A 25,320-nucleotide genomic window follows, 5' to 3' on the forward strand; every position below is an offset into this window, starting at 1 on the left:
ACGGATTGATTGACCCGGTTTAAAATTCGATCTAACACAAAGTGACCGTTCGGTTCGGACTAGAATAGAGCCGACTTTAATTCTATTCCAGCTCATTTTAGTTATTCCGGCCTCTTAGCGACCCGGAATCAATCCCTATGTTTTAACCTCTGGAACGAAACCCTCCAGGATCGAGTGATACAACCGGATCCACTCATTCCCCTCCAGAAACGAATCCGTTCTATGATTTAATCCTGAACAATCGAGTGATACAACCGGAACCACTCATTCCCCTCCAGAAACGAATCCGTTCCATGATTTAATCCTGAACAACAACAACAAGGCCTATGAGTATACACCACGACCAGAACCAGGACCAGGATCCACTCGTTAAAGTGCACTGCACAGTTCAGACAGTGTCGAGCGATTGGTGGAGTGGATAAGCTCTCCCACAAGAAAGGCTGAGCAGCATTCACGCTGGTGTTTTGCTGTTAAAAGGCGGCCTTCTTTTTCACTTTCTCCCAGCTTTCCGTCAGTTGCCAAACAAGTCATCATGGTCCGTTTTCTCACAAGAAACAGTTGGCGGTTTTTCTGAGCTTACATATGTACTCCCATAATCACATTAAAGATGTATGTTGTATACTTCAGTAGTCAAAATTAAACACATCTTCATTTCTGAAAGAAAAAAAATGTCTATATGGCATTGGATCAAACCTATGATATACCAATTAAAATAAGTTCAGCCATTTATAATGAAGCTGTGTTGGCCAAATTTGAGGGATCTATATGCTATAAGTTGATTGTTAGTATGAGAAACGACCCACACCCACCTCGGCATGGGGCTACTACCCTGTGGTTGTGCTGCGGGCCTCTTCCCGTGTTGCTCTCTATGCAATTGTTTATGGGTGATACTTGGGCCTTGTGGAAATTGCTCTCTATGCATTTGTTTGTGGGTGATACTTGGGCCTCGTCGAATGCATGCAAATAGTGCCGAGTCTTGCCCGATCGAAAGATAGGCGTCTAAAACATGGAAATAAGTTGGTGTAGTTAAGTAACTTTTATAACCTGCCCTATAAAAAAACTATGGCAACATGCCTGCCATCGAGCGTGATTGGTATATAAAGAAAATAAATTGTACCCACCATATAAACAACTTGCAGATGGGTGCAAATTGGTCCACCAACTTATAAAATGCTCAATTTAGTATAATAACTTAATGGGTGCGTTCATGTTGATCCAACAACTTGTAAAATGCTCAAGTTAGTGCAATAACATGGCAATTGGTGCACATATATTCCAAATGTTACAAACGCAACGCATCAAGCAAATTAAGATGGACATGTAAAAAAAATTTCAGTCAATAATTCTTAATTTTTATCAATAAAAGAAGTTGATCATGACCAACCTATTGCTTCTCAACTGTATACAAGCATGTTTATTGAATATGAAATTAAATATTTGTAATAAAAATTAAATCAGTATAAAAAATAATTAATATGAAGATATAATATTAATTCCTAAATACCGGAGGTTCTAATTTTGGTCCAATATATTGCCTTTGCAACACGAATATCAATAGTCAAACCATGCTTAATAATTTGTTCCGATCCGAATATATATATCCTAACCTAACATTAGCAAATATGTTGGTCATTATAATATTGGGATTGCAGATACATCAATCTATCAAGTTATTACACTAAATTGAACATTTTACAGGTTGTTGAACCAATATGAACCCAGCTATCAAGTAGCTATCAAGTTATTGTACTGGATTAGACCAATCTGCACCCACGTGATAAGTTGTTGTACGGTGGGTGCAATTTACTCAAAAACTTACTTGCATCTTCCTTAGCATAAACTTTGTGGGGAGCCTATGAGGCATATGCAACTACAAATGCAACCCATGGAGCAGCCATAAATGTTCAAACCAATGGAGAAATGTGGTGGTAAGAAGATGGAGTACGGTAAGTTGGAGCTGGCTTCATCATGCTTGACATGGACAATGTCTTGGATTTGGTGGAAAAGACAACATTTGAGAGAAAGAGGAACAAAGTACAAACGTAGATGCCCCATTTTGTTCCTGAAAAATTGGTGGTTGAGATGATTCAACGGTCACCAGCATGAGGTTTGTGCACACCTAAGCATATTTGACCTATGTATCAGTAAGAATTAGATACATAAAACCTATATTTCATCCGATGTTCCGGGACGCCTAAGCATTTTTGACCTATATATCAGTAAGAATTAGATACATAAAACCTAGATTTCATCCGATATTCCGGGACGCCCAATTTGATCAAAGAATTTGGTGAGCTTATATTGTAACATATACAATAAAAAAATAAATACATTATATCTAGACATGTCTCACGGTGGATTTAATGGACTAATTTGACGGTGAGAATTGCATTTCGAACAAAGGGAGTTGAGATAATGGGAGGAATTTAGCAGCTGAGAACTACTTCTGCTCATCATAGATATAAGCTCACTATGATGTCGACACGGTCTTAAGTATGACACTTTATCTTTAATGAAAATGGTTTCATATTGTGAAAGTATTTTTCAATAAATCTAGTAATGTAAAATTTTGTTTCTCAATACATATAAGATTTAAGATAATGAAGATCAAAGTTAAAAAAGTTTGTGCAAGGACAAATACAAATTTTTTACATGCGAGAAATACATTGGTAAGGAAAAAAAGATATTATAATTTTCCCTTTGTGGCTGTTTGTGTTGTTTCCCTTGCAATAGGAAAAACAAACTTTTGAAGCTTCATAGTCCATTCTACCGTTCGATTTTTTTTAAAAAAATAGTTTGTCCATATATAATCATCTCATGTCTAGAAAGAAAATCACATAAAAATCATGAATAATGTTTTTGCTAAACGGAAAAATCATGAATAATTGACTCGATTGTTCTGCTTCCCAACATTTGTCATCTTGCACACAGTTTAACTCTGCCCTTTATTGTTCAGCACAAGCAGAGGAACCCTCTGCTGCCAAGTTTTTCTGGAACACGAACAACTAACCAACATTGTTACATCATATATGGTATACTGTGTATGGGTATGAATAGAAAATTAGTTACTATCTACTCTGAACTGGTGAGGTTCGGCCATTGGGCTTCTGACTCTACAAGACCACCCATCAGCTGTTGAACCGTCGACAGTTGAGCCTGACCTCCCCTTGCCTCCCCGTCACGACGTTCACGCCCCCAAGCTTCACCATGGACTTGGCGAACTGCCTCCGGAAATTCCCCGGCCGCGACGCGAACATGGCCGCGATCCGGCGGGCGACGCCGGATGACGCGAGCTCCTGGTCGATCTGCAGGACGGCCCTCCCGGCGAGCACGCTCGGGTAGAAGGAGTTGTCGAGGCCGAAGGGGCCGAGCGGCGCGACGAAGTTCATGGGCACGATCACGTCGCGCGACTCGTTCTGCGGCGTAACCACGTGCGGCGGACACCGGCGCCGGAGCACGGCGAGCAGGCCGGCGTCCATGGACGGGTCGAACGGGTTGGTGCTGTTGTAGTTGTAGAGCCTGTTCATGATGAGCCCGCAGTGGCAGAACCCCATGGTGTGCGAACCTGCCACGTTTATTTTTCAAAGAAAAGAGCGTAAGAAATGCGACAAATATAGTTTGAAATGTTCGATACAAAAACAGATGAACAATATATGCCACATTTTGATTAAAATTTGTTACGACCTAGCAAGGTGGTGAGATCAACGACCCCGAGGCCAATGGAGCGGAAGGCAGACAGAGCCTCGGAGAAGGACACGGAGGGGCTCGGCAGGTTCACCTCGGCGGCGCTGGACACGGTGCCGTCCCTTCTCCCCGTGGGCAGGTCGTAGCGCACCCTCCCCGCCATGGCCGCGGCGTCCCTGGCGGCCAGCGCGACGACGTCGGCGCACGACACGACGCCCGGGCACGCCTCCTCGACGGCCGCCTTGACGTCGTCGATCACGTCGAGCATCCTCAGCGTCAGGTTCGGCGGGGCATCCTTCTCGGCCGGCGGGTGGCCGGGCGTGCTGTCGATGAGCACCGAGCCATCGCATCCCTGATAGTGGTAGGTCGTAACACATGAACATGACAAACACTTGGCGTCAGAGGTGACACATGGCCGATGAGACGGTCTCGGACGAGTGACGATGACACGCGTACCCTGACGAAGCAGTCGTGGAAGTGCAGGCGGATGAGCGCGGGGAGGACGGAGCGGTCGCGGGCGGCGCGGCGACGAACGACGCGGCGGACGATGGCCTCGGCGCGGGGGCACGACCGCGCGTAGAAGCCGAGCTGCAGCTGCAGGGACGGCGGGGGCACGGCAGCGGCGGCTTGCACCGCGCCGAGCGCCAACAGCAGCAGCAGCAGCAGGGCCATGATGACGATGAGCGGTCGGTGCCCGTTGAGGTGGAGAGATCGATGTAAAGGTGTTCTCGGGATCGGTCGAGCGGCTCCGGATTTTAGAGATGGATGGGTCGGGGTGGAGTTGGTTGCACTCAAGGGCGCCATGGCTTGGTTAATGCTCTGGGCATGGGAACCACCGCTGCGTCCGCCTCGGAATGCTAACGACAGTTCACCCTGTATCTGGCAAACCACATGCCACTGCAGATGGGTCTATGTACATGGGGGTGAAGCTCAAACTCCTCGCGGCCGCGGGCAGAAGAACAAGTATACATGATTCAGAGCAACTCCAAGAGTTCCCAAAAAATTCTTCCCCAAAACGAGGTATTGGAGGCTATGCTAAAAAAAATTCCTCCAAAAAACATATCAGGACACAGTAGACTGCTAAAAATTACCCCCCCAATAATTCAAAAAAGACCACGTCGTTATAATTGGACCATTTACACCTGACCCATGACACCAGGCGAGCCGCCAGATGCAATGATGTGCTACTAGGAACCTGCAGAGAGAGCGGTACCTGAATTAGCATCTGCAATCTGACTTAGGAAGAGAAGTTAATTGAGTCACGAGGAGACAAAGATCTCACCATGAGTCGGCCACTGGCGTGGTCTGTGCCGCCGAGAGGATCTGATGCACAAATAGAACAGCTTCATGATTAGCGAGTGAGTTTTGCAAGCGGCGGAATCATTAGGAGAAGGAATTTGAAGCTTTTCTCACATTGGCGCCGGCCTGGAGGAGCCTGAGCACGCAGTGGATCTTGCCGTGCATCACCGTGAGCATCAGCGGAGTCTGGAGCACAAACAAGCAGCAAAAATGAGATTTTTGTTCTTTCCGGGGGTAAAAACAAAGGAGATTTTTCAGCAGCTAGCAGAGAGATCCTTGCAAGTTGAAAAAAGGCATCAGTTTGATGGGATCTAGCACCTGCTTGTGCCAATTCACCATGGCGTGGGTAAGGAGCGACCTCGATGCGCCCAGTGGTAGCGGCGATGTGGAGCGTGGAGAGGCGATCGTAGAGCGTGCCGCAGCGCGCGAGGGAGGGGTCGGTGGCGAGGGCGTTGAGGTCCTCGAGCTGCGCCGCACAGAAGTAGTCGTGCTCGTCGCTAGTGCAGGCGCAGTTGACGTCGTGCCTCATGGGGCGGCGGCCGAGGGGCGGCGCGCGGCGCGGCCCTTGCGCGGCGGCCGGTGCCTGGCGCGCGCTCGGGAAAAAAGCAGGCGCAGGAAAGAGGTCGGGGGACGGATCGGGGAAGCGCTCGCGACGTGAAAATATGCGGGATGAGGGGTGTTTTTTTCGCGACGCTAATCTTTTGGAAGAGTTTTAGGTGGACCATTGAAGTTTTTTTCTCTTTTTTTTCTAAATAATGGGGTAAAGATTAGCAGCCTTTTGGAGTTGCTCTTGCTGCATCATTATTACAAAACAATACCTTTACAAGGAATCAAAACCTTTTTGGTGGGCACGCAGAGAAGGATTTTGAATTTTACAGAGTTGCCCGGGTGTTGGGCCGAATTCAGTCATGGGCCGAGTTCTCTTTTTGTTTCACGCGCAACCTGATTTTTTTTTATTTGCGCTTCGGTGTTTCTTTGGTGGCCGCGGCTTATGGGCTGAACTCCTTGCTCGTGTTATTTATTCTCCCTTTTCCTTTTATGGTGAGTGGCATATGCAACATCGTTTTGAAGTTTTCCGGAAAAAAACATCATTTTGAAGTTTTATATACTTTGCCGTTTTCTTTTATATAAGTATGTTATTTTTTATTGTATAGTATATTTTCATGCTTTTCACTTCCTTTTTAAAGAGAAACGTAAAATAGGGCTCAGATAATACAATTCTAAATCCAGGTTCAGGGGTGGACACATCCAATAAGCAACACGAAGGCAATTGCCAATTAGTAAACGCGCAGCTATAATCTAATGACAAGGAACCTACGGTATGCAAACAGAAATATATCAGGATCATTGGATGGGAAATGGACAGTGGTAACGTAAATAGACATTTTGTCGAACATGTTGCAGCCTTGCAGTTAGTGGATGCGACAGACATCGCTCTATCATCCATCTGGTAGCTCACTGCTATCTAATTCTCCATCACTCCATGGGCTGGTCGCACGATGCCACTCCGAACCGCCGCGTGCCACCGTTGGAGGCGGCCGTCGTTGCAGAGGTTGAGTCCCCACGACGCGGCGAGCTCGGACGCCGAGGGGCAGGCCATGAGCCCATGAACCCTCAATCGCCATGCACGTTGCGCCGTCACAGGTTCGCAGCAGCGTGCGCGGAGGTGAAGGCGGCGTCCGGTTGCATCACGCACCCTGCCGTCCCGCGTAGAGCAGGCGTCCACACGGTGCTCCAGCAAGAGCGCGTTGCTGTGGAATGAATCTCCTGGCTTAACAATTACATCTTCAAAACTATCTTCAGGATGCTACAAAAGAGAGTACATTCTAAGGACAAGGATACTATGGGATGAAAACATCCATTTCAATACTGTATTATATGACATTTTTCTCAAATCTCCAGTGGCAGCCCATGTGTTACAACCGGCTGTTACTTTTAGGAAGCGTGCTATGTTTACGCAGCAGCTCGCGCCTCAGCAACTTGCCAGATGGCAACCGTGGTATTGAATCAACAAAAACAACTCTCCGTATCTTCTTGTAAGGGGCAACCTAATGAAATTTAATTTCATTAGGATTTGCAAATATATATTGTATGCAAGCTCACTATTAATGCAATATGTGACCAAGATATTTGTACCCGCCAGTGTACGTACCTGATGGGCAACAAATTCCATTACTTGGTCTTCTGTAAGGTTGTTGCTACCCTTTTGTCTTGCAACAAATGCAACTGGTATTTGTCCTGCTTCTTCATCCGGGTATCTGTATATATAAGTAGGATGGGTAGATTTGAATCCCATAAACATGTAATGTTGGAAATACAAAACAGTTAGGAATTCTGGACAATAGAAATTCTTAAATCCACACCAGTTGTAGAGTACATATTTACACATTAAGTACATAGACACCTACATGCGATTATATATGCGTCCATTAAGTGTGAAATTATGCTGAAGTCATGTGAAGCAGTCCTATAGATATTTTGTTGTAATTACAAATAGATGGATAAAAACTAAAATACAATTTATATCTTTATAATAATACAAATATTTTGATATTTTTATTTGATTTTGATAAATGTATTATAGAGTTTGTCTATTAAAATATTTGGGTGTCAACGTAATCATTATTGGTGAATGTCTATCTCAGTTTTCTAAGGAAAGGTTGAAACATTATATGCTTATCAGGGTACTATAAAAACTAAGAGCATGTTTGGTAGAGCTCTACCTACTCTTAATTCTCAGTGGGAGCTAATTCTTGGAGAGAAGTGAATCTATGGCTGAAAGTGATTCTCTTTAATCAACTTTATGGGGAAAGGATTTCTGTGCGAGAAGTGAATAAGGAGAAGCTAGTTTTTCTCAACTCCAACCCCTTAGTTCATTTCAAAGAATCACTTCACAGAATCAGGAGAGAATCACTTCTCCCTTAAAAACTGTTTGGCAGAGCTCCTCCTGGATTCATCCTAGAAGCTATTCTGGGAGCTCTGCCAAACATGCCTTAAATATTGTCCAAATGGTTCGTGAAACCTAAACGTTATGCAGATCATTCGCTTAGTTATTCATTTCAAGAGAACATACGGGATAACTGCAGCATCGAATATTCCAGGAATCAAATGTAGCACATCCTCTAACTCTGCTGGTGCAATCTAATGAAGTACAAAATGAAATATTGCATATTATTAGGGCACAAAATGCGTTAATGGTAATAATGAAACTAAATCATGAAAAAAAGAAACACGTTAAGTACCTGATATGCCTTGTACTTAATCAGATCCTTTAGTCTATCAACTATGTAAAGGAAGCCATCTTCATCAAAATAGCATAGGTCACCAGTTTTAAGCCAGCCATTAGAATCAAATGCACAAATTCTTGTCTCATTACCTCCAACATATCCTGTATGATTCATAGGAAGTTAACATTCACATCAAGCTAAAGGTACTAATTAAACATTACTTTGAAACTTGTGGCAATAATATCTTGCTCAAAAATATTTACCACTTTATTCATTAATTGCCACGATATTTTTATTGTTTATTTACAAGCTGCAACTTATTTAGGGGATAATCTGATAATAAATATTTTGTTTTATGCCACCATTTTCTCTGCGTAGCCATTTTATTTAATTTTGCATATTTTGTACTATGACATACTTGCTATTATAATGTGGATGTAGTATTGTACTTTGAATTTTTATTTTAAATTTAAATGAAAAGATTTGCATTTGATCACTCGATAAATTTGTGCCATGATCCAACAATCATTAGCATTATATTCAAAATGACTAGAGCGAGAATATACGAACATGATCATTCAATCATGAAAAATAATACTATAAAAATATAAGGACATGTAATACATACTATTTACAAAGGAGAAATCTAATAGTGGAAACAAAGGAAGTACCTTGAAGTACCAACAAGTACCGATGGGTACTTTAAAACCACTGTAAAAGAGCTCATAATGATATGATATAAGTAAATATAAAAATTCATAAAGGAACAAAAATAGTGCAGAAACTTTTTTATGATTAAACTTTTAGCATTCTTATACACATTTCTTGTAGTTGTATTCCTTTGATTTATTTACTAAGGAGACATATTAAGTGTTATAAGTAAATACTTCTATAAATCATGTATTAAATAAGTTTATTTTGTTTGTGAGATATAGAATACAGTAATTGTTATTTAGTTGAGTTCCTTCCCTTTAACCACATTTTTGTTTGGGCGCTCGATTGCACTTGGAACAAAATGTTGTGATGTGGAACCTTACTTGTTCCACCTTTGTGCTCAAAATGGATGATGAAAGTATAAGTAAATGTAGTAGTCATGTCGTTACCTAGCATGACACCTGGGCCGCGGATACATAACTCTCCTTGCTCATTGATTGATAGGAGTTCGCCACTATCGATGTCAACAACTTTGGCTTCAACACCGCTACATAGTCGACCAGTTGATTTTATACGATGACATTCTTGATGACCAACCATGTTTGATATCAGACCACCCTCGGTTGAGCCCAATGCCTGTGATTTGTAGACCACATCGAAAAGATTTACAGTACAAATAGTAAAGTGAAAGTGTGCCTACTCGTGGTCAGGAACCCCTCAGCTAGCCCTCGAACACTGATGTGCATGCATGTCAGCCTGTCGTCATGCAGGTAACTAGCATAACTAGCATACAAGGGGGTTATTTTCAAGTCATAGCTAGTCCCCAAAACTAGTGAAATCAAATTGGGCCGAGCCAACTAGTTTTCATCTAGTCACAAAACTGATTTAAGAGGAAAAAAAAAGAATTGAGGCAGAAGATTAAAGTTGTATAGTGGTTTCTACACCTGAGGTCTCCTATCGGACATTTGAGTGAGCTACTTTTGGACGCATAATAATATTTTCTAGCACTTTTTTTTATAAACCATGGAAAATCTTTAAAGTAAACCATAGGTCTGACCACTGATTACATGGTCAAAGCTTAGTTCCAAAACAGCGGTTATTTATCATCTCTTGGTTCCATCTGAAATCGGTATTATCTGTGTTCTTTTCTACTTATCTAGACGATATCCCATACAAAACCTTGGCCATATTCTCTTCCCAAATACTATGCGCCAACATTGTAAAAATATGAGCTTATTTTGATTAAAAATTAAAAATCCAGTAACTTCTTTTTTTTTTTGAAAAAGGACACACCCAGCAACCATTTTCAATTGAAAGGACAAATCCCGCAACTTTATTTTAAGTGCCGTGAATAAAAATATCATTTTCACCATGTGTAACACCCATCTCCGAAGCCGTACCATCCAGTACTTCCAAGGGACGGGTACGCGTACACATAGCACCCTACTCATATTTTCGCCATCACTTCATATAAAATGGTTAATCCAAAAGTGCTATGGTTGGAGGACAAAAGTTTATAAATTGACTTCACGCATGCTCAGCTAGCAATGTGTGGTACTAGGCCTCAATCAAATTGAACCGTGTGTCACCCTGTGCTACCACCCTAACCACAGTGCCACTCCGCAGCCCGCACTCCCCCAGTCACTTTAACTAGCGCATCCGTACCTTAGCTTTGGGAAAACACTGGCAAGAATACAAGGTCCTCACGGTGGCCACGTGATATTGTCGCTGACTGGCGCTAACTACCAAATGTTCGAAACGCGGACACACGAGCACGAGATCTTCAATTATTTTATACGAATAGAAAAACCACAAAGATTTGGATCGCGATCCTCGTGCGCCTTCCAACGCGGACTGCCAATCTCTATGCAAAATTAATGCAACCGTCAGAAGATGAGCACTTACCAATGACAGCTCGACGTCCGGGAACCTTTCGTGGAACGCCGACGCCGCCGCGGGGCTCAGCGGCGCGCCGCCGCAGTCGACCCGGACAAGATCCGGGAACCCCTCCGGGCCGACGCCTCCCCGCTGCATGGCCACCACCACCGGCGGCGCCACGAACATACGCGTGGCCCCGCACCTGGCCGCCGCGGCCAGCACGGCCGCCGCGCCGCCGCCCCGGGGCGGCGCGGTGACCACGGCCGTCGTCTCGGCCGTCACGACCCCGCGCATCAGCATGTGCAAGCCGTACGAGTGGAACATGGGCACGCCCAGGAGCGTCACCACGTGCCCGCCGCCGGGCGCCCGCGGCCGCGCCGCGGGGACCTGCAGCGACGACGCCATGAGGCGCCGGTGCGACTGCGCCACCGCCTTCGTCCGCCCCGTCGTCCCCGATGAGTAGCTGATGACCGCCACGTCGGACTGCCGCACCTCGACCGGTGGTGGTGGTAGCTCGTCTGCCCACGCCAGTTCGTGGCCGTGGAGGAAGGACTCGAACTGCGGCGAGTCGAGCAGAACGACGGTCATCTTCCGGGCCGCGGGGACCTTGCCTACGGTGGCGGCGGTAGCGAAGACGACGGACGGGTTGCACAGGCCGACGGCGCGGGCGACGTCGGCGGCGGTGGATAGCGGGCTGACCGGCGAGACGATGGCGCCGATGGACAGCACCGCGAGGTACACCACGGGGACGTCGAGGCTGGGCGGCGCGAGGACGAGCGCGACATCGCCCTTGGCGACGCCGAGCGCGCCGCGCAGTGCCGCGGCGAGGGAGCGGACGCGGGCGAGGAGCGCCGGGAACGAGAGCGCGGCGCCGGTGGACGCATCGAGGAAGGCCGGGTGCGCGGGGAGCGGGGAGGGGAGGCGGGACAGCGCGAAGGACGGGAAGGAGACGGGCGCGTCCGCCGGCGGGAGCGGGATCGGCGGGCGCAGGCTGCGGAACGTCCTCGTGGCCGGGCAGAAGGCGCTCCGCGGGTCCATGTTCCAGCCGCGGAAGACGACGGCGAGCAACTACCTCGTTGGAAATGGGCTGTGCTTTCGCGTGCTTGCAATAATCGAATTTGCTGGGGACAACATAATGAGGTGGATTTCCACTAAATATAAAGCTGATCATGCCGTGTGATCGTGCATGTGAAAAGCATGTCTACCGGATCATTATTTTGTTGTGGAAATAAGTCTGCCGGATCTGATAGGGTGCATATCATCGTGCTACCAACCTAGATCGGAGCATGACAAATTACGCTAACAATTTAAATACATAGAGGATAAAAAGCATCTAGATTCATACAAAATTGAGCTTGAACAAAAACTTGTCATCATCTTGGATTGTTGCTGGTGAAAGGTGATGATCGGTAGGCATAGGAGCATTGCATTTGCATACTCTGATGAGCGCACGTACGAGAGAAAGAGAGTGTCGTCGTGCGTGAGAACGAACAGCCAGAGGATCGGAAGATGATCCGCTAGCCGTTTAGATGAAACCAAACGACTTCTTAACGTCAATCGAACAAAAACCCTATGTTTTTCCTTTGCTTTTCACTGGAACTTGTAGCATTATTGCAGGTGACGGTGAGGTGGCCAACTGGCAATATGGACTTCTGCATTATCCGCCATGTGATGCCGCCTAAACAATTGAACGATGTCTAGGAAAAAAAAAGCGAAATATAGTTATACGTTAGTGCTTGGGATGAAAATGGACAGAAAAAAAAACAGTCCACTTCATAATAAAAAGAGGCACATCAAAGTCTTATCGAATACGAATGCACTTGAGTTCTTCATAATATGACAAGCACAACAAGTCTTCTTGAGTACGGTTCATAATTTTGCTAAGCACATCAAGTATTTTCAGCATTGACATGCTTTTCAGCAAGAGTGTGTGAGAATGGTGCACACCCATAGATAACTTTCATTTTAGTATTTTATATTTATTAGGTAAGCCAAAACAATAAGTCTTAGATCATAATAGCATATGCTAGATTCTAATAATCCAACAGTTCTCGAGACAAACAAGATGAAATAAACTTCTATGGAGATAATTATCACACCAGCATCGAGCATTTGGATCGGAGGCAACCTTCATAAATGAAGTTGTTCTAGTTATCCAGCAGGAAAAAGTAAATATTTCAGTGGAAGCCCAAACCGATAGATTGTTTATTTTGTATGGCTTTCTCTCTATTTTTTCCTTCCCTTTCTTTTTTGTTGTTACTTGGACATATAACTCTGTTTTTCAAAAGAGTAAAATGCACCACAGATCTCTAAACTTGTCCCGTTGTGTCAACCAAATCCCTGAACTTCTAAAATACATTTTTGGATCCCCAAACTATTAAATGGGTTCATCTCTCATCCCAAACACGCCACATGGGCTTCCAACACCGACGTGGCCTGCCATGGTAGCACCATGCTTACACATATATGCAGGAAACCCCTGGCAGTCTACATCTCTCCATTCGCTCCCTTCCCTCATCTCCTCCTCTCCATTCCTCCGTGGAGTGAACCTGTGCTTGCCGATTGGCGACGTGGCCACGAGCTGCGTGAGTAGGCGAGCTGCGACGACGAGCGAGCGGATAACATGGCCAGTGAGAACCAACCACGGCTGGTGAGTCACGACTGCAGGCTAGCGGACAACGCTGATGCTGGACAACAGATAGAGATGAAGCATGACAACGATGCGGATGCGGCGCTGTGGATCTGTGGTGGTGGGTAAGTGAAATTGGTGGAGGGGAAATGAAGAGGGCCTGGTGAAGCTGTAGGCAGTAGGCACATAGAATTGGAAAGTAATGATGCGGTTGGCTGTAAATTCGGCGGCGAATCCGGCATTGCGGAGGCTCAGTGACACGCCGACAACCTAGGCCTACCACTAGGAGGGTATGAGCAAATCCACTCTTGTTCACATCTAAATCCATATAATTATTATCCACTCCTTACCCTCCCCAATCCTACCCCTGTCCAATGGATAATTAACTCTAATTGATTAATTGTACCCTCTCCATACACTACCCTTCTCATTTTTAATGGGTATATAATCTTCTACCCAAACCCTCCCAATTTGAAACGGGTGTAGGTTGAGGAAGAGAACCCAACGGCAGGCCTACAGCAGCCCGTCTGCCATGCCCATCAGCTACGCGGACTGCAGGTTGCGGTCTGCCTTCAGGATCTCCTGCGCATGCACTGCCAAGAGTGATTGCTTGTTCATCAGGTTGCGGACTATAGAAGGACCGCACCACACAGCAATTTCATCAGTTGGAAAAAAAGAGGAGGAATTGCTTGTTCGCTTTTTTGCAAAAAAATAGACTTTGGATTTTTTTTTACCTCACTCAACCTTGTGGGGTGGCGAGCATGACGAAGGCGGAGCCACGATGGACGCCATCGAGGAGGAAGGCGGCGCAGCTGTTGTAGCAGTCGTGGGTGTCCTGAATGCTGCCGTGGATTAGCGACTGGGCACGCTGAGGGAAGCCGCGAGCTGGGTCTCCCGGCTCAGGTACGAGCCACGCACGACCTTGAGCCCCAGCGCACGCGCTCCGGTTCTACGGTGTGCACCATGGCCTCCAGCCGGTACTGCGCATCGCGGAGGTACGCCTGGATGGAGCACTCAGCTGTTGAACGCGAGCGCACCGACGAGCATGAAGTAGTCGATGGCCGGTAGCTCGCCGGCCACACCGCTGTCCCACGCATCCTGGGCGCGCCGTGCGCTCAGTCGCCGGTAGTGCGGCTGTGGGGATGTCATGCTCGCACCGCCGCCAGCAGTGCACCTCCTAACCGGCCAGCACCCCGTAGACCTTGTAATCGCTGGAGGCCAGCGCCGCATTGGTGCCTGCGGGCCACCGGCCGCTGTGCGGTATTTTTTTATTTTAACCCCTTTTAATCTAAAATTTTATAAATAACTTCTCCTGATCTATATTTCCATGAAGTAGTTTTTTTGATCGCGCTAAGATCTGTGGCACGACTCGTAATTGAGTTATACTATATGTAATGGCGTGACTAAAATGTCATGCTGGTGTAACACAAAATTGATTTCCACGTGGCGCGGACGTGTCAAAGCGAGGTGGGCCACCGGCCGCTGTGCAGGAATAGAGAGAGGAGAAGCAGAGAGAGAGAGGGGGGGCGAATGGAGGAGATGCGGGCTGCCAAGGGGGTTTTCTGCATATATTTGCAAGCATGGCACCATGATGGCATGCAACATGGGCATCGAAAGCCCACGTGGCTTGTTTGGGACATGAGATGAACCCATCCCATTTTATAGTTCGGAGGTCCAGAAATGCGTTTTAGAAGTTCACGGATTTAATTAACACGGCGGAACAAGTTTAGGGATCTGTGGTGCATTTTACTCTTTTCGAAAAATAATCATGTTCATCGACACATTTGGATTTAACTTTGTTGATGTTGAATTTTTCATACTTGTTCACCAATAAATGGACTTTGAAGTCGCATTTGTGTGTTCGTTCGCTTTCAATTGCAATTGCACACGGCACTTGACAGTGATGTGGAACCGGCCGTGGATTTATTTGAGTTGTTTAATTTGTTGCCCCTGTAATATAAGATCATCATTCCCAGTGGTTGTGCAGAAACAAAAATAATATGAAATGACCTTGCTATAGCTGCTCACCACCGCCAACGCTAAGGCTTCGATTGTTAAGCACATCCACCTTCACAACAATATAATGCGATGGTGAAAAAGATCTCACTATAAACCTTTGGCAAAAGTTGTCTTGATCAGACTGCATGTATATGGATCCAGAAACTTAGCCTACTAAGCAGAAAAGATTTGAAAATCGTGGCAAGGGGCAAAAAAGCTAGTCCCATAACAGAGACTTCGTACCAGACATACAGAGCTGCATCAGACAACCCTGATAATATCACAGGTCCACGTTTGCGGGAGCAATGGTGGGATCCATTTTCCAGTTATCTCCTTCGCTGTCTGCCCGGAACCTCTTTGCAATGGGGCGCTCGAACACCACATCGAAGAGGCTTTCCCTGGTGAGCCACAGTCCTCACGGTGACTCTCTCGTGGAGGCTGGATCGGCACATGCCAGCATCTCAGTCCAGATTTCAAAGGCAGAAAATTATTCACACCTTGTGACGCCATCCGCAACTTCATCAAGGTTCCAGATGTCCTGAAAGAAAGTTTCAGGCGGTGGCAGCTTATTTGCAAAAACTTTCATGTGTAAAGCATGCTTCTGGAGTTCTCACTACCGGAAACAGGAAGTTTGCCGAGTACCTCAGGCACTCGGCGAAGGCCCAAAAACACTCGGCAACTTTGCCGAGTGTAACACTCGGCGAACCGTACTCGGCGAACTTTCCCTCGGCAAACGGTGGAATTGCCGAGTGTCAAACGTCGGGCACTCGGCAAAGCATTTGCCGAGTGTCAAAAAGCACTCGGCAAACATTTTCAAGAAAAATAAAAAAATAGAAACACCGGCCGCCGGCCACGGCCACCACGCCGCCACCGGCCGCCACGCCCACTGCTGCCCGCCACCACGCCGCCTCGCCCGCTGCCACCCGCCACCACGCCGCCGCGCCCGCTACCAGATCCGCGCTAGATCCGGAGGGGAGAGAGCTGGGGGCCGCCGGATCCACGCCGGAGGGGAAGAAGGGGGCGCGGATCCGGCCGGAGGGGAGGGAGCTGGGGAAGGACGGCGCGGATCTGGCCGGAGGGGAGGGAGCCGGGGAAGGAGAGGGAGGGCGGCAGCGGGGGCGGGGGCCGGGCGGCGGGCGGCAGGGTCGGGGAGAGAGGAAGGTGGGGGGCGGGTGGGGGTGGGGAGGAATGAAGACGAGGGCCGGGTGCGGTGCTGGGGACTATAAGTCCTGCACGGTTGGGGAAAAAACATTGCCGAGTGTCCTAGGTGTGACACTCGGTGAATGGTGTTTGCCGAGTGTCTAACCTAGGACACTCGGCAAAGCTATTTTTAAAAAAAATTAAAAATTATCCAATAGTTTCAAAAAATTATCAAAAATTCACATGAAATAATATATATTCTCTATTGACTATACAAAAATTTTGTAGTCAAATCAAAACTCGACCGTCATTTTGACTCCAAATCTTATGCAATCCTTCTCAACGTTACTATTCTTCTTCTGAAATGCTTCGGTTTGTAAACATCGTACGTGACGAAATGTGCAAAACATTCTTAATTTTTTTCCACAGCCTCCACGTATGATATCATCACATCATGAAAAATCTCATGATTTTCAGACTTTGCTTGTTTTTTTTATAATTTAAAAATACCACTGCCACACGTTCGTGGTCGTGTTTCCTGAACAAGATATTCGAAATTTCTTTTCATTTCACGGGTCAGGTCTCAAATTGGGCCAAATAACATGAATATCATTTTTCTACTCATTTTATTCTATAATTTGAATCACTTGAGGTTCAAATTTACAATTAATTAAATAAATATAGCAAACAAATTCAAAAATATACTAAACTTTAACATTGAGTATCACATGTTGTATGTGGGGAGTAGAAAAAATTTCAAGGTGGAAAGAGGAAAAAAATTATTGTTTTGCCGAGTGTCAAAAAAACACTCGGCAAACCCCACTCTTTGCCGAGTGTTTTTTTTACACTCGGCAAACCCACTCTTTGCCGAGTGTTTTTTTTACACTCGGCAAAGTCCAACGTTTGCCGAGTATTTTTTTTTGCCGAGTGTTCTTAGCCCGGCACTCGGCAAAGAGCTTGTTTTCCGAGTGTCCGAAAAAAAATACTCGGCAAAAAAAAAACACTCGGCAAATTTAAGGCTTCCGGTAGTATCTGGTGAGTTTCATTTTAGTCTCTTTGGTGAGTTCCGTTATAGTCTCTCGGTTGATCTAAGTTTTGTTAAGTCTTTGCGATGTATTTGTTATATTTGATACTTTTTAGTTTACCTGTTAAGCCATTGAAAGTTTGATTTAATAACTGCTTATTACATGCACCTGAGATTTTCTTTCATAACTGTTTAAAACCATATACTAATTTCCAAACTAAGGCATGGATTTCAAATTTTGGGAGTTACTAAGTGTCTCTTTAAACAACTCTTGAAAGGTTTCGGTCGCACATTGGACTGCTTAGAACCTAATTCAATATGGTATGGAGTGAATTAAAGTTTGATTACCCTATTTCCTAACAAGGTATGGCAATATATTCTTTATTGCGCTACAGATTAGTTTATCTATTCAAATAAAACATGATCCTATAGACTTAGGGGGTGTTTGGGAGGAGGGGGCTAAACTTTAGCCCTATCACATCGGATGTTCGGATACTAATTAGGAGGACTAAACATAAGCTAATTATAAAACTAATTGCAGAACCCCTAGGCTAAATCGCGAGATGAATCTATTAAGCCTAATTAATCCATCATTAGTGAATGGTCACTGTAGAACCACATTGTCAAATCATGGACTAATTAGGCATAATAGATTCGTCTCGCGATTTAGCCTAGGGGTTGTGTAATTAGTTTTGTAATTAGTCTAGGTTTAATATTCCTAATTAGTGTCCAAACATTCGATGTGACGGGGGCTAAAATTTAGCCCCCTCCTCCCAAACACCCCCTTATACATGCACGCAGACATATGCATGTTCCCACATGCCCATGACTATAAAGTAAACGCATTCACAACAAAAATAGAAAAAAAAAGTTTGCCCCATGGTAAAAATTTATTCTTTGGCAAAACAAAGCTTTTTTAATATAGCGACCATGACCATCCAAAAAAATAAAGTTTTAAAATAACTTAAACTGGCCTAATAAAACCAACACCTGGCCATCATACTTTATTATTATGTCATATTCGCATTTCAATTCTTTACATGTAGATGAAGTAAATTATATTCCAGAAAAGATGGATCTGGAACATCTTTTCAGTTATCTTTTCCTATTAAGTTTGAACTTAAGGAAAAGTAATAGAAACAAAAAATATTACTCCTAAATTATATTGGAAGAAAATATGTAGCTGCACAAATAAACTGCGTGAGCGATAATACCAGTTCAATCTACAAAAGTGTCAATTCGTGAATTACCTGGAGAATCCAAATAATCCACCTATAGGTAGCAGACACTTGTAAGCTAAAGAAGATGACCGGGAAGCCGGATGTTTTAAGAACATCGTCAAGCTCGTTTGATTGAAACTGTTTTCCCTCCTATGTGCACAACATCGACTAATTGTTATTGATCCGCATAAGGTTCATATAGCATCTTTTTTGGCAGAGCTGATTAAAATCCAAGACCATGGCCAAACTTAGCATATGAACCATCCATACCGAGTCTGACTACCCGGGCATTCATTTATTTTTGTTTTATCAATACAGTTTTTCTTTCATTTTTTGTTTAACCAATTCGTCGAGCAACAAGCCTTCCTTTTCATTACTTCTTCCCCCTGCTCTTTTTTGGCATCCATGTGCTACTCCCCTCGTATTTCTCTGCTTCTACCTCCTTCTCTTGATCTTGATTTGCAACATTTCAACCATCCTCAACCATCTAAAATTCGCGAAAATTGAAAGGCCTTTAGGACAAGTACAAACTTGTGTTTTAAACCTATGAATATGATCGATCCATTCTCCGGTGCTTGGTTTTCTTACATCCTTGCGGCCACCGAGAGCATTACTGCCGTATATTTGAACCATAAGAGCCTGCAGTTTTTATCAACATCAATATTTGGAGCCAATCACGAAGAAAGGAGTTGGATTCGTAGGGATATTTTTCAAATGAATTCCAAGCATGGACAAAATTATTTGATTTACTCATATATATAAAACACAATAACGAATGAATAACTAGGTGCAAGGAACGCACTCCGTCCGCATGGAGATCTCTCGTGTGCCGCACCTCAGTCCTCGATCAATTTGGTCTTCTTGGTCATCGGCGGGACACTATCCCCATCTGCAGCATTGTTGTCCCCTACAGCAACGGCACCAGAGCGCCTATGCTCCAGCCAGCCTTCCAAGAACTCCTTGATCTCCTGGAACTCTTGGGCGTCCTCCGACGCCAGGTCGAACACCTGATGTCCAAGCTCCTTCATCTCATCAAGCCTCTCGGCCTTGGTATCGCCTCGTCTCCGCATCCGTCTCAGTGCGCAGCAGTCCGGTATCCGCGACAAGTTATTGTGGCGCAACATGCAAAAGATGTGCCGGCAGGGGAGGCCCTCGCGCTCCATCTTCCGGCAGCTGCACTTGACGGCGTCGCCGGAGCACTCGACGTAGAAGAAGACGCCCCAGCGCTGCTTGAACCCCACCACGTAGACCTTCTTGCCGAATATGGGGTGGCCCCTGGCCAGCGTCTTCACAACCTCGAAGCCGTCGATCATCATGATCTCCTCCCGCAGGAGGTAGAAGTTGGCCGGCGTGAACCGGCGCGCGGCGTGCTCCTCCAGGCACCGGTGCCCGGTGGTGAGCTCCACCCGGGACCTATCGGCCTCGACGTCGAGCCTGGCCACGTCGAGGCGCAGGGCGTAGGTGCAGGCGTCAGCGTGCGCCAGCAGGTCGGGCAGCGACATGCCGCCGTGGAGCCCCGTGTGCAGGCACGTGGCAAGGCACTCCGTCCTCTGGTCGCTGGCCATGCCGAGGAAGAACTTGTCGTGGACGAACGCGGCGGCCCAGAGCTCCCTCTTGCCGTACATGTCCTCCAGCCAGCGGTGGTTCGCGGCGGTGCCGTGCCGCGCCATGAAGCCGTACCAGCGCTCCTCGAACGCCTCCGGCGAGCACGCGTCGCGCATCAGCGACCTGAACTCGTCCTGCGTCGACGAGCCGTGGAGGTGCTCGTCGATGGCCCGCTCCACGTGCCACGAGCAGATCCGGTGGTTGGACTCCGGGAACACGATCCTGACGGCGCCGACCACCGCGTCGCCGCCGTCGGTGATCACGGACCTGGGCTTCCTGTCTTGGGAGATGGACATCGCGAAGGCGCGCAGCAGCCAGACGTAGGAGTCGAGGGACTCGTCGGAGGTGACGCCGCAGCCGAAGAAGACGGGCGTGCGGTGGCGGCTCAGCCCGACGAAGGGGACGAACGGCACGCCGTACTTGTTCGTCCGGAACGTGGTGTCGAAGACGACGACGTCGCCGTGGCTGATGTAGTAGTCAAGGCGGGAGTCGGCGTCCGCCCAGAAGAGACTCTTCAGGCGCTGCTCGGCGTCCAGCTCGTACCGGTGGAAATTCTCGCAGTCGTCCTCGTCTTCCCGGCGGCGCAGCTCCTGGAGAACAGCATCGGCTTCGGCCCTGTCGATCTGCGGTCGTGCCATGTCGTGCCTAAGCACAAAGAATCGACGATCAGATCGAGAAACTCTCTATATTACAAATGTATGAAGAAGACGAGTAGGAAATAGAGGAATGTAGATGTGACGGCCGGTGAAACAGCGGCGGCGGCGGCGCGCACCTCTGGACGTGGAAGACAGCGTCGGAGGAAAGTCCGGCGAGGTTCCGGACGGGTAGAATGGGAGAGGTGGGCGGCCAATCAGTTCAGAGGAATACGGAATACGCAGAGGCATTCCTTAAATCTCTCCTTCCAAAGAAAATCCGTTAATCTTGGAAATGGTTTACCTCGGATGAATCGGCTGCCAGATCTGCATTCCCAATTTTCTATACATTTTAGGTCAGTTTGGTAGGACTCCAGCTCTAGCTTCTCCTACTGCTCCAGCTAAAGTCCTACCACTATTTGTTCAAAAACGGCTCCACCCCTGGAGGCATTAGAGAAGTCGTAACCGCTTTATATGGAGAAGCTGGAGCTAAAAAAAAATAGCTCCTCTAACTCCTTCTCATTTTAGGAGGAGCTGGAACTCTACCAAACTAGTTTATCTTAAGTTAAACTTCAACTTACTAATGTCATAGAAAAAGTATATTAAAATTTACCGTACTAAATGGATACACAGTGAAGAAAGGGTTCATCTTTATTTATTTATGCAGGTATATAGAAATCCAAACCTTTATCTACACTATATAAAGGAGTTGCCCCGAAATATTTCTCACCCAGAAATCTTCTTACCCGCTTCCTACGTACCCTTGGAAACGCTGGCAGCCATCGGACGGGTAAGCTTTGGACGTCTGCTCACACAGCCACACGCTCCTCCATTCTGGACCAGACCACTAGTGGGCTGGGCTTCACCGAGCTCTTCTCACGTTGGGCCACCTCCGATGGATTATAACGCCAGTCTGCCACCTGGGCTTGGGCTGGTGACAGCTCCACTTCTCTCGCCCTCCCCGCTTCCCATTCCTCCCACCGTCCGCCGCCGCCGGCGTAGGGTTGCAGGCCCTCCACCGACCACACCCGTTCTCACTGCCTCGGTTCCAATCGCCCGCATGGGCCACCCGCCACTGACGCCGCTGCACAAGGGCGAAGTCTGCGGGTGAAAGCTTCGCGGCGGAGCACGAACATGTCGTGGGAGCCGAAGGGGGAGGTTAACGGGGCGAGGAGTGGCGTTCTGCGGCGCCTGCAGCGAGCATTAGCTCATGTTGTGCCTGAAGCAAACATGGAGGTTGATGAGGCTGTTGTTCTGGGCAGAGCGGCGCCTGTTGGGAAAGTGCGGGATTCGATTCGTGTGGTGTCGAAACAAAATATTGATATTGAGGTGGATGAGGGCAGCACCGCCGAGCAAGGTCGTACTACAGTGATGGAGCAAGGTGCTGGCGGAGTGGTAAATCGAGAGATCGCCACGACAGCTGGTCGCCTTCAGGTGGAAGAGGAGGTCGGGGAATGCTTGGTGGGCCGGTACATTGCCCGGAGCGCTCCAGGGCATGGAAGCATTCTTATTGGGAAGGTTGCATCCTATGACAGCACTACTGGGATCTACCGTGTGGTGTTTGAGGACGGACATGGCGAGGATCTCCGACTTCCTAAGCTCCGGGAGTTTCTCATGCCTGAGAATGGCACACTAGGCATGGAGGTCAGCTGCTGGGAGAGGAAGCTGGACTTGCTGGTCCCATCAGGCAGCGCCTCGGATGCCAGAGAGCCAGCGAGTGCTAGGCAGAGGGTTGATGGATGTGCGGTGTCCACCATGCCTGATGCGCCACAGCAGAGTGTGTCTGGCTTGGATATGTCCGACGATATTGAACCTTCGAGTGATTCATCAGATTTCAGTAAAGAAGAACCATCTGAGCTATGCCCTCCAGTGCAGGCTGTGGAGTTGCCACCGTCATCGGGAGATATTAATGTGCCAGAAGTCCATAAGTTATCTCTTTTCTGTTTATAACTTCCTGCGGTCATTCAGTGTTCAGCTGTTCCTGAGTCCATTCGGGCTGGATGATTTTGTTGCGGCAATTAATTGCACCGTGCAGAATAACTTGTTGGATGCTGTACATGTCTTGCTACTGCGGGCACTGAGGCGGCATCTGGAATCTAAATCCACCAGGGGTGTTTGGTTACACTGACTAATTTTTAGCACCCGTCACATCGAATGTTTAGATACTAGTCACATCGAATGTTTAGATACTAATTAGAAGTATTAAACATAGATTATTTACAAAACCCATTACATAAGTGGAGGCTAAACGACGAGACGAATCTATTAAGCCTAATTAGTCCATGATTTGACAATGTGTTGCTACAGTAAACATTTGCTAATGATGGATTAATTAGACTTAATAGATTCGTCTCGTCATTTAGCCTCCACTTATGTAATGAGTTTTGTAAATAGTCTCCGTTTAATACTCCTAATTAGTATCTAAACATTCGATGTGACACGTGCCAAAAATAAGCAAAGGGAACCAAACGTCCCCAAGCTTGCTTCAAATTGCTTTAAGTACGTACTCAATTAACCCCCTCTTGAGTACACTAACTGTTTCGTAAGTGTTGTTTTGCTACTGAAAATTCTGATAATAATGTCGCTTTTCCTTGATCTGTGCGCAGGTATCTGGATTGGACACTAATAGACACATTGACTTGACCAACGTTCTTACTAGAATACCTGTATGTGATGGGTTGCATTAAGAATCTAGGGGTGCAGAGTTTTGGTAGAAGCCTCCTAGCCACAGAATACTATAAGCTTCCTGTTGCCACGAAGCTGAGGGTGCTGCAAATACTCTGTGATCATGTCATTGATTCAGAAGAACTCAAAACAGAACTGGAGGGTAGAGAGGGCTACAACGAGATGGAATATGAGACTGATCCTAGTGTTTTCTTGGGGCATGGTTCAAGCGCAGTCTCTGCTAGAGCCTCAAAGGCCTCTGCTTATAGCAGAACAGGTGATCTGCAAAGCCTGGAAAGAGCTCCAAATGTGAACAATCCAAAAGCTGTTTGCCGAATATGTGGAATGGATGGGACTTTGTTACGCTGTGATCGCTGCAAATGGGCATATCATTCAAGGTGTATTGGTCAAAACAAATCTTTTCTTCCCCAGGGAGCATGGTTCTGTCACGAATGTGTGGTTAACATGCTCGGACCAACTTCAGCAAGAATTGAGCGTGGTGCAAGAGGAGCCCAAATGTTTGGCATTGATATGTGCGGGAGGATCTTCTTAGGATCCTGCAACTATTTGCTGGTGTAAGTTTTTGCATATCAGTCTTACAATGTTTGATTTTACTAATCAGTTTTAGCACTACCTGCAACGGTTTGTTCTGTACTTCCATTAATGGTAATTCTAGCAAATCCTGCAGGATTCAAATGTCTTCAAATGCAGAGTCTTATGCAAGATATTACAATGACCATGATGTTGTCAAAGTCCTCCAAATACTAGCTCTCTCAGATGCATATATGGATATATGCAGGCAAATAAAGGAATACATGAGTGGTGGCAACAAGGCAGCAAAGTTTGTCATCCTTTAAACCACAGGCGTACATGAATCTATACTCTATACCATCATGGCAACGTTGCAACCTGTGCTGCTGCCAATCTAGCTGTTATTACAGTTGACCAAGGTAAAATTTCATCATCCCAACTGACCACAAACTTAAGGAAGAAAATGGCTGCGGACAATGCCCTACAAGTGAAAGTATTTTCCTCAGCAGCCGCACAATTTGTTTGGCCAGGTAGTGAAAGGAAGCTTATGGAAGTCCCAAGAGATAGATGTGATTGGTGCCTTGCCTGTAGAAGTTCAGCAATTGGAAATAAAAAAGCATGTTTTCTTATTTCGTTCTTTTGTATAGATGGGCATAAGGCACGAGGCCCGTGGGCTGGCCTACAGCCCGAAAATTTGGCCCGGTACCAGCTCGGCCCGACACGATCTTAGCCGTGCCCGAGCTAGCCCAGCCCATCCTTAGTGTCGGGCCTGGGCCGCTGCGTCAGCCTGTGGGTCGGCCTGGCACGGCACGATTAATGGCCGGCCCGCTAGGGCACAATGGAGGCACGTTTAAGCACATTTAGTTGTAATTTGTATATGTGTTTGTACATGCATTACCTCTAAATATATATATATATGTTTAAATGTTTATACGTATAATACCTCTAAATTTTTGCCTTTAAAAATTTAATTTCATGAAGGATTTTTTTAAGCTGAGCCGGACTAGAATGAGCACGATGGGCCTTCATGGCCCGACAGGCCATCGGGCAGCCTGGCATGGCTAATAGCCCTTAGTGTCGGGCCTGGGCCATTGCTTCGGCCCATGGGCCGGCACGGCACGGTTATTATCTGGAC

The 25,320-nt window shown here is 46.6% G+C and overlaps 3 protein-coding genes and 1 pseudogene across 7 annotated transcripts; 1 reads left to right on the forward strand and 3 right to left on the reverse strand.

The window, feature by feature from the left end:
• Positions 1-2,921: 2,921 nt before the first annotated feature.
• On the reverse strand, positions 2,922-4,356 carry LOC117835289 (peroxidase 57). Its single transcript, XM_034714651.1, has 3 exons — positions 4,141-4,356; positions 3,685-4,036; positions 2,922-3,565 (listed from the first exon to the last, which is right to left on the reverse strand). The coding sequence occupies exons 1-3, from the start codon at positions 4,354-4,356 to the stop codon at positions 3,129-3,131; spliced, it is 1,005 nt and encodes a 334-aa protein (XP_034570542.1). The 3' UTR covers positions 2,922-3,128.
• Positions 4,357-6,305: 1,949 nt separating this feature from the next.
• Positions 6,306-14,565, reverse strand: LOC117837975 (4-coumarate--CoA ligase-like 7). 5 transcript variants are annotated; one of them, XM_034717813.2, is made up of 7 exons: positions 14,106-14,559; positions 10,770-12,439; positions 9,314-9,500; positions 8,226-8,371; positions 8,057-8,124; positions 7,136-7,241; positions 6,306-7,031 (listed from the first exon to the last, which is right to left on the reverse strand). In XM_034717813.2, exons 2-7 carry the CDS (start codon positions 11,778-11,780, stop codon positions 6,900-6,902), a joined length of 1,650 nt encoding a protein of 549 aa, XP_034573704.1. In that variant the 5' UTR covers positions 11,781-12,439; positions 14,106-14,559; the 3' UTR covers positions 6,306-6,899. The 5 variants fall into 5 exon arrangements, 4 of the variants coding, with proteins under 4 accessions (XP_034573704.1, XP_034573705.1, XP_034573702.1 ...); XM_034717814.2 differs by having other exon boundaries at positions 10,770-13,953; XM_034717811.2 differs by having other exon boundaries at positions 10,770-13,964.
• A 4,313-nt stretch (positions 14,566-18,878) lies between these two features.
• On the reverse strand, positions 18,879-22,084 carry LOC117840192 (protein FAR1-RELATED SEQUENCE 5). The gene is made up of 3 exons (XM_034720650.2): positions 21,131-22,084; positions 19,556-21,003; positions 18,879-19,392 (listed from the first exon to the last, which is right to left on the reverse strand). Exon 2 carries the CDS (start codon positions 20,994-20,996, stop codon positions 19,590-19,592), a length of 1,407 nt encoding a protein of 468 aa, XP_034576541.1. The 5' UTR covers positions 20,997-21,003; positions 21,131-22,084; the 3' UTR covers positions 18,879-19,392; positions 19,556-19,589.
• Positions 21,937-24,511, forward strand: LOC117835290 (DDT domain-containing protein PTM-like; annotated as a pseudogene).
• Positions 24,512-25,320: the final 809 nt, after the last annotated feature.

The sequence above is a fragment of the Setaria viridis genome, chromosome 9, assembly GCF_005286985.2.
Source record: "Setaria viridis chromosome 9, Setaria_viridis_v4.0, whole genome shotgun sequence".
Lineage (NCBI taxonomy): Eukaryota > Viridiplantae > Streptophyta > Magnoliopsida > Poales > Poaceae > Setaria > Setaria viridis.